Source organism: Odontesthes bonariensis, chromosome 5, assembly GCF_027942865.1.
Source record: "Odontesthes bonariensis isolate fOdoBon6 chromosome 5, fOdoBon6.hap1, whole genome shotgun sequence".
Classification (NCBI taxonomy): domain Eukaryota; kingdom Metazoa; phylum Chordata; class Actinopteri; order Atheriniformes; family Atherinopsidae; genus Odontesthes; species Odontesthes bonariensis.
Window position 1 is genome coordinate 27,964,171 of NC_134510.1, and position 13,238 is coordinate 27,977,408.

The following is a 13,238-nucleotide window of genomic DNA, read 5'->3' on the forward strand; positions in this document are numbered from 1 at the left end:
ACAGCACTGTGATGCAGGAATTCAAATGTTCAGGCAAACTGTTCTGAGTTCAAAATAAAGGGCAGAAGACAGAGCTGGAGAAAGATGGCTGGATATGATGACGATCTGGCAAAGGAAAGAGAAACGAGGCATGAAACAAGAAGCTGATGAAACACAGGTGAGGGGCAATTAGGCAGCTAAACAAAAGTGTAAAATTAAAGTAGGAGTTAAAACTAAATGGGGTGCATAAATAAAAACAAATTTATAACAAAAAAGGAAGTTAACCTCACTAAGACACATAACGTCTCAAAATGATAATCCACAGTCCCAAAAACTATGTACAAATAGGCTGACCATGACACGAGGTTACCTATAGTGTAAATATGTCGCTACAGGTTATTATTACATGTCTACCCTCTGACCTATTTTCTATCATTCAACACCCATTAACCACTGTATGACACAAGTTATTACTTAGTCTGAGATTTTGCATGTCTGTTGCTTGTCTAAGTTTTCTGTGAACCTAAGCAGTGGCGAATACACTATATCAGCCATGGATGTTTTGATATGGGATCTCCAAAGGCAACCCATGCCTGGACATTAACTCTCTGATAGTGTGTATTACCATAAAATGTATGCGGTGGTTACAGTTACAGTATGATGATTGTGGACTAAGAACCCAATTCCCACAAAACACTTAACTTCTTGCTTATCCAAGTTTGCTCAGATGTGTTTCCCACATGAAGATTTCATGACGAGCTCAGCGGACTATAGTCGTCATTTCTTGTCAAGAGGACTGTGAGCTTCCCTTTTGTTTACTATCCACACAAACTGACATATAACCTCACTGCTCAGCTGGTCCACAGACCACAGAATATGTCAGACATCTGATCAGTCAGTCTGGCTGCACCCTTACCCTCCATACCAAACAGGATACCACATACATGCTGTCGTTTCTCACAGCAGCATCTCTTTCTCTCTGTCTGTTGCTCTCTTTTTCTTCATCTGTAACACACACATACAGTTGTGCTGCCTGTATAACAGCAAGTTTAAGACTCCTGTCTGCGTCAGTGCAGTGTTGTGCCGAGGGTTATCTCAGGCTGTGGTCTGCCCCACTTCCAGGAACAAGAAACAGTACAGTTTCATCTTAAGAGAAAAGAAAGAGATGGATACAGATACAAATAAGGTGTTGCAATCAAGATAGGATGATTTCAAGCCTGTATAAAATCAACCATCCCAATGAGCTCAATGTTTATTGGTCATCTAAGCTTAGCACTGATTCACTATTACTTGACTGAGTCAAACTGCAGCTGGCATTTGTCTTTATGTTCAGAGCAACACTTGTCACAACAAATTCCTCCAGGCTGAGGATGGCAAACCCTGTTCAACTCGTACTTAAACAGCTTGTCACTATATTTGACTGCAAATATGCTGTGCCATGTCTTGCCGATCCAGTCACTGTATATATCGTCGGGGCACTTCATACAGTGGAGTCCTTTTTAATTTAGTCTAGTTTTGCTATTATTATATTTTAATTTGCATGTCCAGTAAACGTGACTTGGCCTTTATTGATGCTGATTTTTTCAGTGTTGAGCTCAGTTACAGGAACTGGGATCATCTGAGGAAAGAACCGTCATTCTCACTCAACGTACAAAGTTCTGCTTTTACTCTGATGTCAGAAGCAAATAATCAAATTGTTTTTTGCAGTTGCACTTGCAACCTGCCCTGCAACACCGATTTTTGGTGTGTCATGCCGTACGGTTGAGCTAATGTCTGTGATCAAGAGCGTGCACTCTCAGCTTATAAAATTGCAGGTACTTTTTGGCAGTTGTTGAAATTGACTTTATCATAAACAATATAGTATATTTATTTTGCCTCAACTGCCAAGTAAAGGTTGACACTTTCTTTGTGTCACTTGCTTGGGACCCATTTGTGAAAGAAAACTTTGCAAGTGCATTTGTCACTGTAAGAACTTTTTCTGACCTTATATTTTGCGCGAATACACTTTTAGCTTTAACTTCTCAAAAAGTACCTGTTTCCTGTTGCTTAATTGCACTGTATCTGTGTTTCTGACTTATCCACTGGGTGAAGCTGACTCTGCTAACCTGCAGAAAGCCCCTGTGAGAAACCAAGCAGCTATAAGGCTTGATTTCAGAGCACATAGACCAAGATAGAGAAGAAAGAATACTGACTTTTTAGCGACAACAGGATGTGACATAAAACAAATCTGGCGCTTACTGGAAGCTGCTTCTTATGATAGTATGAGAAAGAAAATTGTTAAGAAAAAAAAAACCTGCTAAACTGATTTCTATGGCATACCATCACCCCGCTGTTTCCTGCCCTTCCCTGCCTAACTCTGGCCTTTGTTCTTTTGCCTCAAGTATAGACCACAGATAGTAGTTTCCCATTTAGTCATGATAAGGCAATGTAATAACTGTGAGTCATGCCCATACATCTAAAATACAACTGTCAGTGGGATCACTTAGATAAAGTAGAATTTTCTGCCTCTGATCACATAAATAAAACATTCTGTCATTATCGTACTAAATTTAAAGACCATTAAGAAAATAACATTCCATCCGGGCATTGGTTCGCGGGGGCAGCAGCTTGAGCAGAGAAACCCAGACGTCCCTGTCCCCGGCCACTTCCTCCAGCTCTTCCGGGGGGACCCCGAGGCATTCCCAGGCCAGCCGAGAGACATAGTCTCTCCAACATGTCCTGTGTCTTGACCATAGGTGAGGGTAGGAACATAGATTGACCTGTAAATCGAGAGCTTCGCCTTCTGACTCAGCTCCTTCTTCACCACGACGGGCCGGTGCAGAGCCCGCATCACTGCAGACGCCGCACCGATCCACCTGTCAATCTCCTGCTCCATTCGTCCCTCACTCGTGAACAAGACCCCGAGATACTTGAACTCCTCCACTTGGGGAAGGATCTCATTCCCGACCCGGAGAGGGCATTCCACCCTTTTCCGGCCGAAGACCATGGTCTCAGATTTGGAGGTGCTGATTCTTATCCCAGCCGCTTCACACTCGGCTGCAAACTGCTCTAGTGAGAGCTGAAGGTCACGGCCCGACAACGCCAACAGAACCAAATCGTCCGCAAAAAGCAGAGACCCGATTCTGAGGTTGCCAAAACGGACCCCCTCCACGCCCAGGCTGCACCTAGAAATTATGTCCGTAAAAATTATGAACAGAATCGGTGACAAAGGGCAGCCCTGACGGAGTCCAACCTTCACCGGAAACACGTCCGACTTACTGCCGGCACCAGTCATACAGAGACCGAACAGCACATATCAAGGGGTCCGGCACTCCATACTCCCGGAGTACTCCCCACAAGACTCCCCAGGGGTCGAACGCCTTCTCCAAGTCTACAAAACACAATTAGACTGGTTGGGCAAACTCTCATGCACCCTCCAGGACCCTGCTGAGGGTATAGAGCTGGTCCACTGTTCCACGGCTAGGACGAAAACCACACTGCACCTCCTGAATCCTAGATTCGACTATCCGACGGATCCTCCTCTCCAGTACCCCCGAATAGACCTACCCAGGGAGGCTGAGCAGTGTGATCCCTGTGTGACAATAACATTGACTATACTTAATTAAAATCAATAATTCAACATACCTGCCTGTAGAATGTTACTTCGCCTACACTTTGGTGTGTAATTATGTGATGTATATGTTGTTGAGGTTACTCTGCCATGATTAAACAGCGATCTTGTGAATGATATTCATATAAGCCACATACATTTTCTTTAAGATTTTACTGTAGATTGCTAACAAGCTTTAATTGTTTATATTTCATTTTTATTCAAAAAGAATATATATAACCATTTTAGCAATTATGGCATGAAATGGATAAGGCAGAAGTACTTTTTTCCAGTGCTGCTGAATGGCACATTACGTTCAACAGGCACATTTGGACAAAGGTTCTGAGGACTCTATGATCACCACAGTGTCTGTATGAAAAGGTTTCTGCAGTCTCAAAGAACTCTTGTTATCTCCATTCTTCTCATAAGGGACAGTCCAGTGTTTCTTGACAAATTAATTACTAAAGTATCCTTTTTAGACGTTAGGGAAGTCAATCAGATGTAGAATCATTGCTAATGACAGACATGAGCGATGTTAACGGGTACTTTCATACTTCATTTGTCCTTCCTTGGTGCCCAAGGATTTCAATGTGCAGAAGCGCACACGAACAACGATACGGCAAACCAGTAGGTGTTCTCATTGTAGTTTCCTCTTGGAGAACTGCCTTTAATTTAATCTGCATCACAGAGAGAAGTATGCTTGTGCATAAAAAATCAAGTCAGGCTCATTTAAAAAATGCCTGTGGGACCACCGTGCATGAGATAACATTTACATCACCTTAGCTCCACATACTCAAAGAATCATGTGCTCCAGTATCCGAGTAGGTCTCAGCGAGTTATTAAAATGCCTTTCCTAATATGCTGAACTACTATTCAGTGGTTTGAGTTAGGTGAATATAAAAAGTGCAGAAAACCTCCAGCTGTCATCAGTCATGCATTCTCAATGAGTCAGTTGTCACTTACTCATCAGATAACAATTCTTCCACTCGTGAAACTGGTTGTAGAATCAGTGGGACTAACCTGCCACCTGGTTAGATAACCCTTGAAATACAATATTTCTCCTTCCCTTGTTAACTGTTTTTGTGTGTTTATTTTTGTCCACTCCAGAGCACTCCACATAGCTGTGGCGCAGGAGGAATTGAACGTTGTCTGCAAACTCATCAATCTGTTGATGTTGGCTCGCAGAAGCCTTGATATCTACAACAATCTCCGTCAGGTAAAAAAAACACATTTACGGCAACACTTTGAATACACACATCATACAACAACTGCCACAAACGATGGAATCCCCACACTTAGAGGATGTTCATGCAGCTTTTTAATTTTGTAAACAAAAAGAACAAACAAATGAACAAAGCACAGATATAATCTAACACTTTTCGATGTAACATCTGAACATTCTGGCTTTGTAAAATATAAGACAAATTTTTTTTGCAATGTTTTTTTCTTTTGGACGAAGTTAAGGGGAAAAACTTGCAGCACTTCTGTCTAATGACACCTCAAATTATTTGAGGCATGAACTTCCCTAATGAATATCAATCATCTCCATCAGTTGAGGTTCCAAATTTCTTGAAGCAGTTGGAAGATCAGCTTTGCAGGACGGAGTCTTGTCATGGACCATTTTTGAGTTTACATGTGTTTTCTGAAGAAAAGTTTGAGCGTTCTTTGCTCTTTGACCTAATCGTTCCCATACTGAAAAATGACCTCTGCGTCAGCAAACCCGACAAAAGTAAAATATGTCAGTGCCCACCTGTACATCTACTGTAGAGGTAGCGACTGCCATCTCCTCTGGTCTTTTACCTGACATCCACCCCACATCATTAATGATTGTAGACATTTGCTTCTTTTCTTCAGCCAGCCATCTTTATATGTTTCATTGGATCAGCACCAAACAAAAGTTCAACCATCATCTCCTTGCCCGGTGTAGATTAGGGATTTATTTGGGACTCGTTTTATTTTTAGATGTTAGTGACGGTTTATGTCTGACTTTTCTGGGTGGAAATCCAACTTTCCTCAGCCAGTTTCTTACAGTTTGATCACAAACATTAGCCCCTTTCACACTGAGGAATAATCTGCGTTTAATCCGCAAATTTAGCGTGTCCGCTGTTGCGTTCACACTGACGACCCGGGCTGCCGTGTCAACTCGACCCGCGTCGGACCCTAGTCTTTTTGCCGAGCCGAGTTTGGTGTGAACGCAATTGACGCGGGTCGGACGTGGGCATGGCGTTACGTGAGGAGTTTGACAGAATGGACAGCTGATTCAGAACAACAGCGACAGGTGAGGACAAGTTTTACTCTGTTTTACATCAAGTTCGAGACATTTTTGAAGATGGCCAACTGGGGGGACAAGAAGTCCGCGAGCTCCTCAGCCTCCGAGCAGAGGACGTTATTTACCGCCACATGTCGGGGACTATAGTGCTCTTGTATTCGCCGCATATATTCTTCGGCGGCATCCCACGTTGTAACCATCCACACCCCGTAAAATAACATCACCATGAACTGCATATACAATTGCAAAAAAGAGTCCTCAAGGTGTATTTAACCCGACCTCCGACGCACGGCTTGTGCCTACGTCATTGTACACGCCCAGCATTTTATGTGTTTCGTGTGACGCTCTGCCACTAGGCAACGCCCCCTGAACTCGGCTTCAGGCGACACGGGTCACCTAACACGCCAAGCGTTCACATGGCTCGACGCGGGTCGAAGGTGCAATTTGGACCCGCTAAGGTAGCGGGTCTCAGTGTGAAAGGGGCTATTGACTCCTGTTCATGCCCATTTAATATTTAAGTTTTTGTTGTTGTGCATTTGATGTTTTCAGTCATATTGCTTTCAGTTTTCTGTCCTGATGCTTTGAAGACTTTTTTTGTCGGCCTGAATGTTCCCCTTTTACAACCTTCCAATTTTGTTTGTACTTGCCTCAAATTTTAGATACAGCTGACTGGTAACAACAAACATCTTTTGCCTCACTTATAATCCTTTCCATTGTATCCATTGACAGCTCTGTTGTGGAGGCCATGTTTCCTGCCAGTCAGTCAGGTGCAACAGCTCCTTAAACTCTGCAAGCACTCTCTTTTAAATGTAGACCAATTTGCAGATTTGGACTTGTGCAGGTATTTGTTTTGAAAATAGAAACTTCCAAAGTGATCCTATCATATTTCCCCATACAATTATTTCCCCTACTTTCCTCCACAATCTGAAACAATGCAATACATTCTAACTTTACTATTTTTTTAGGCAAGTTTTACAAAGCCAGAATGTTCAGCTATTAATCAGCTATTAGTCTTATTTATTTTCTTTTTTTTGTTTTTATTACAAAATTAAATAAAAGCTGACTAAACATCCTCCAAGTGTAGTTATCCCATAATTGTGGGATGCTAGGTCTGACCTTCAGGTCGATGTTCACGAGAAAAATTTCTCTGCAATACATCATTTTGATTATTAGTTACTGTTGAGACACAACATTATCTTCCTTTCATTCATTACGTCACGGTAAAGATGGAATAAAAGTGCAGTTGGGGACGTTTACCCTAACATCCACAGTATTTAAAACACATTCCCCTTCCTCAGCCCCCTGATAGCTGTAAGATGGAAGGGAATGAAACAGGAAGTGTGTTGGTTTCCTCCTTGCCGTGAACTGTGTTATTGCATACTCTTACAGTCATGGCAGCTGAAGCTCATGCAGTTGAATTCTCCCTTCCTGCTTTCTCCACCTGTACTTGCCACAAGCCAAAGTAATACTCATTCTGGGAAGCACTGTGTGTGCTTTCCAGTGTTCTGTTTTATTTTGCACATGGTTTTTGAGATATGAGCATCCCCACTAAGAGGGATTTTTCAGGGTTTACATGTAATATTTACCATGTTGTGAAATTCAGAGGAGAGCCAAGATGATTTAGAGGTGATGAGAATGACTCCCATTCTTAAACCTTGTGCTCATAAGTTATGTCATGTCCTTTGGTGAATATATGTGACGAGGTTGAAAATGTACATGATGTAAGTTGCTTACTTGAATCTCAGTAGATGTTTTGCGCTTTTCTTCTGGGATATAAAGAGTTTGGGGTTTTGGCAGTTTGCACTGGTACAAATTGAAAAATATCCACAGCAGTTTCACAAGGCCCTCTTAAGAAAAAAAAAAGTGAAGGTATCCCTCAGATCTCTACTTAGTAATGCCCCAACATGAGACATAGACTACAGTATATTTACTGGAATGCTCTTTTGACTATTTCCCAATCATGGGCTGTCCCAACCATTTGCTTAAGCCAGAGCTTCCACTTTCTCTCTCTCTTTGTTGTCTCAGCCTCATCACCCTCCTTATCTACACTATACCAGCTGTCTCTTTTTCATCCTTTTACAGAGAAGGCACCTGAGTCGTGCTGAGCTGTAGTTCTCATGGCTGGGGTTTTACACCACACAGGACGCTGCAGGCATACTTACCAGAAATAATGCTGGTGCTAAAATCAGTTGCTCTGTTTCCTTATCACTGAGGCTTGAGAACATAGGTTTTGTGATATCCTGTGTCTGAACTGCATATGAAAATGCATGCACGCAACACACACAAACTGCCTTTTCACAGACACATTTTTCATGTCGTATTGAATTTTAACCAAAGGGGAGATTTACAGGCAGAGGTCCCATCACAATCATTTGCCTACCAGATTGTGTGGTTTTGACTGAATGCAAGGCATAAAGAAAACACTTATTTAAATGAGGCCAGGGAACTTTTTACTTTTCAAAACACAAAGTTTACCAGACAAAAGTGGACACGTTTTCAAGCATTGGCCAACTTCCCAAACACAGAAATTAAAAAACAGAAATTTGGAAATTTATTTTTTTCCAATATTGGTGACAAATCCTGAGTTTCTGTGGTTCTGCGTATGGAGCATTTTGACAGAGTGTTACTATCAGTACTGTTATTGAACAACAGTGCAAGTGTCTGTCGATGATTTGCCTTCCACTATGATGGTTTTGGAGACAGCTGTCTGATACTCCCACGCCGGTCATGCTATCCATGCGGCCATAAAAATGCTAGTTGTCTTCCTGTTGTAGTTACTGTTGTGTCAGCTGATAGCGTTGTGCGTGGCATTTACATTGTAGAGTTTGGTGACCAAATCCCTTAGGGCCGCCCGCCTACATTGAAACACGCTCTGATGATCATGTGCATTAGATTTTAAGATAGCTATGTGTACAAGCTATTGTTGTGACGCAGACAGTAATGTAACAATTCAATATTTGTTCTCAATCTGTCTCTGGCAAGTTGATGATATGCTGTTTTTTTTTTAGTGTGTGCGTGCGTGCACAAACGACACATCCGTGTGTTTATGTGAGCTTCAGTATCCTCGTTCCGAGAAGTCACATGACCCCTCCCCCCCTTGCTTTGCGCTGGGCTGTTTCTCAACATACCTTGCGCTGAGGTTCAGAGGGTAGTTTACAGGGACTTTCCCTTCACGCGCGTGCCTCTCTGTCAGTCTCACTCTCTCCCTATTGTCTTTTTTTTTTTTCATACCACTCACTGTATACATTTTTGGAGAATTTAGTTTCAAACCAAAGCATATAAACTGACTGATGCTATCATTATAACTGTCAACAACTCTGACGTGAGAGCCTGTGATGTTTATTTGTGAAACAGGGTTGACTTCACCCTGCAGCGTTCACTGCAGAATAAAAGACCTCTGTGTGTTTGACACTGCCTACACCCTTAGGCTGTTTTTTATGCCCATAAACCTCTTCCCCTCTCATCTTTTCACCCCATTCATGTTGATCGGTTAATTGTGCAGGAATGCAAGTGTATGAGGACAGACTCAGGGGAAAGAGTAGGGATTTTCCCTCGTTATCCTGTCTTTCCCTGGACTACCCTCTGCCACTTCCATTTTTCCTCATTCCTCTGTCTCCCCACCCTAGCTCCCCCTTCCCTCCCGCTTCACCCTTTCTCTTATCTGTTCTGGATTTTTGTTTAGTCACTCTGAAGTTCTTTACAGGAAGCCTGAGTCTGCCAGCTCAGTTTTGAAGGCCATAAAAGGCCTTAGTATGGACAGTGATTTCTTAGTTCTGGGAATGACTTAACACAGAGAATTTCATTAGTTCTGTGCGGGCCATGGGTAAAATCCTCAGGCTGAAGTTAGGGGATGGGGGAATGTTGGTTAAAAAAGGGGAACAAATAATCAAAAAGTAAAGTACTTTGGAAAAAAAACCTGACCTTTAAAAACATGTGTTCTGTACTATACTTGAACACAAATTAACATCAAACTGCTTGCACTTAATATCACACGATACTTTTATCTGTAGAAAGAGCTCCTTTCCCTGAACACATATCTTAAGAGATGTGAGTTTCTTGCGAATACTGTGACGTAACAGAGCGAACAAAGGTTTATCTTCTGTTGAATCGTAGAAGTAAATATATATCTTTGACACATCATTGTACGTCACACGAGAGCACTATTAGCTGCTACATTCAGTGGAAAATAGCCAAAGTAGAATTGAAAAGTCATTAGATGACATGTGGTTATTAGCACTCATATTTTCCACTTTTTTTTTTCAAGATTACAAAATACAAGGTACAATACAGTGATTGAAACTTTTTATTTTTTAAATACATCTAAACCGGCAGTGACTCCTAAATCATAGCCAAGCTTCTGCTCTTCACTAGCCTGGTTGACGCGTCCACAATCTCGATGAGATGGTGGTCTGGGAACTAGGTGTGCATTTTCTCGTATTTGAGGCGTGGTTTACGAATGCCTAGAGCCATTTATTGGGCGCTACGAATGTCTATCAAATGGCGTCTGGTTCTTCCTATGCCGCTTTGCGCGCGATTCATAGCCAATTGTATCACTTATACCAGATGACGACAGAAATTCGACGAGGAAGAAGAAGAAAAAAAAGTAAAATAAAAGTAAACTTGCGCTCTAAGCTACTTAAAGTGATGGTTCGGAGTAGATTCACCCTAGGGTCATTTGAACCGTGACATCCAGCCAAGTTTATTTTATTTATTTGTCTTTTATGTCTTTTTTTTCTTTTGTCCCAACACATTCTGATGGTGCCGCTCAAAAAGATAATTGTCTGTCAATGCAAAAATCTATGCGCGGTCTGATAACCATCTCCAACGAATATTTATTTCTCTGCGCAATAATGCTGCACCTTCATCCACGGGATCATTGTCAAAAGGACATGTTCGTGAAAAAAGTTGCCTCCTACTGTGCCTAATGGACTTCTAGAAGTAGAAGAACTCGCTCTGCTGAATGAATGAATGAGGAAATCAAATGGCGTGTGTGGCTGAAAGAGGGCGGAGACAGAAAGAAACTGAAGGTTTCTTGAATAAAACCTGGTCCCGACCAGGTTAGGTTCAGAGAGTCTGTTACTCCGGTAACTGACCGTGAGGTTAAGTTACCTCTCTTTGTGAAACAGGCTAGAGTTACCCCTCTTTCTCGGGGTTGAGTTACCTCCCTTTGTGAAACGGAAAACTCAGGGTTTCCCTCATTTCAGGGTTAACCAACTCAGAGTTTTCACTAAACCTGCTACGTGAAACGGACCTCTGGACTATGTACAAACTTCCAAATGCATCGTTTTGTGAGTACCGACCATATTTGTACTACTGTAGAAGTTTGGTGTCATGGCATGTGATTTTAGTGTGGTAATTTTGGAGATACTGCCAGGGTCTGTTAGCGCTTGTACTAAGCTATTCGGGATAACTCAGTAACTCGACTGATGTTCAGCCAATATCGAAAAAACTGCGGGTGGGCTACTTGGCTGGATATCACGGTTCAAATGACCCCAGGGTGAATCTACTCCGAAACACTTTCTAAGGCTGCATCGAACGGTAACGTTGTGTCCGCTGCCATGTTGGATTAACTCTCTACAAGCTTTGGTGTAGCGTATAGACGTTGTCATCGTCTTGCTACCTCCCCCCCGTTCTGTGATTGGTTCTGTTATGGAATTATTGTCTTAACTCCCTACTAAGATTTTGCTTACCATCCTATTACATCTGATGAGAAGTGAAATAGAGACTTTCAATATTTGTGCCGGCCGGCCACGTGTTTATTTTCTTCTGCAAAAGAGGTCAGTCCTCACCAGTCAGCGTTCGTGGTGAGAAGAGACCCAGAACAAAGGAAATACGATGCATTTATACAGAAAGGGGAAGGGTTTGATTCTTTCAGGTGTGTATTCTTTCAACTGTCTCCTTGCCACACCCCCTGGGGGAAAGTCTCGCACTTTGGGGAGATGCAGAATCCGGAGACAATGGTCATTTGAATGATTATTGTCAATGTGTTAATCAACAGACACATGGTCTGCAGACATTGGGTCTACAACAAGGTGTGTTTTAAGAGACAAAAGGTTAGCAGACATCGAATTTACCATAACAGTTCCCAAACACAGGTAAAAATAAGGGCGGTGGTTTCCAGGCTGACTTTGCAGTGAGAATGAAATCGAGCGCAAAGCAGCATGGGAATTCCCAGGCTAGCTCTTCACAGATACTTTTGCTAAATTTTATTATGCAAGAAGAGCATGAACGAGAGGTATAGTTGCTTTACTTTGGGTTGTTCAACAATGAAGTATGATTATAGGAAGTTAAAATATTGTTTTTTTGATGGTTGGACCACTTTTACCTTTGATCACGGCACACACTCTCTTAAGCATAATTTCTAATAGTTTATGCAAGGTTAAAACATTCATTTCTGTCCAGAGTTGCACTTTTTTTGTTTGCCAGGATTTTGGATTGATGATGGGGGGTGGGGTGAGAGCACAATGTAAAGTCTTCTCCAGAACATCCCAAACATTCACAGTGAGGTTAAGAAGTTGTGAAAATGACACACAGCCTAAACCCTTGATGAATCCTGACATTTTGGAATATGTGTTTGCTGTCAGGGAAGAAAAAAATCTATTGATGTAAAACCCTGGGCATTCAGTATATTCAGGTGGTCAGCTGACCTAATTTTTTATGTGCCCATAACATTAATGAACCTAGACCTCACCAACTGAACAACCCCAGATCATGATGCGGCCTCTACAGGCTTGTATGCTGGACACAAGCCATGATAGGCACAACACTTCATTCCATATTTTGCATGTGGAAATGCTCTTACTCTGACTAATAAACATTACCGTCAGTTCTACTGTTGATTTGATTTCTCTAAACAATTAAGTGATATCCAAACATAGTCATTCAAGGTTTTATACCAAATGCATTTCTTCCTTGATGATGAAGATGATGGTGAGTAACATCTTTTGCACAAGCACAGGATGTGTTTTCCAACATGGTTGGCTACTCACTGCATCGCTTAGGGTAATAATAATTTACTGAAACATACAGTGTTAACCACTGCAAAACTTTTCCAAACCCCCCACCTAATATTAGTTAAATCCAGGTTGGGACTTTTTTTTTTTGTTGGCCAGTCAGTGTGTCGTTGTGCAGGTGTTTGTCCAGGTGAGTCATAGAATTCAGGGAAACAGGAGCGAGGAACACATGCACTGACACAATAGAGGAATTCCACGAAGATATCTCTTCCGCCGCTCGACTAGGTTTTGAATATAGTTTTACTGGAACAAACTTCCGTATGCATTCACATACACATACATATTGGTGATGCAGCAAAAGTGAAACTTGGACCAACAATCTCTTCCTGATTGCTTGATTTTTTTATGACTTGAATAGTAGCTGAAAAGTCCAGATTAAAAGACTTCC

The 13,238-nt window shown here is 41.9% G+C and overlaps 1 protein-coding gene across 1 annotated transcript in view; it reads left to right on the forward strand.

Moving 5' to 3' along the window:
• Positions 1-13,238, forward strand: part of bcl3 (BCL3 transcription coactivator) — a 28,463-nt gene that overhangs the window by 9,353 nt on the left and 5,872 nt on the right. The window contains exon 3 of the mRNA XM_075466725.1: positions 4,676-4,784. Coding sequence (XP_075322840.1) covers positions 4,676-4,784 — 109 coding nt within the window. The remainder of the gene's footprint in view (positions 1-4,675; positions 4,785-13,238) is intronic.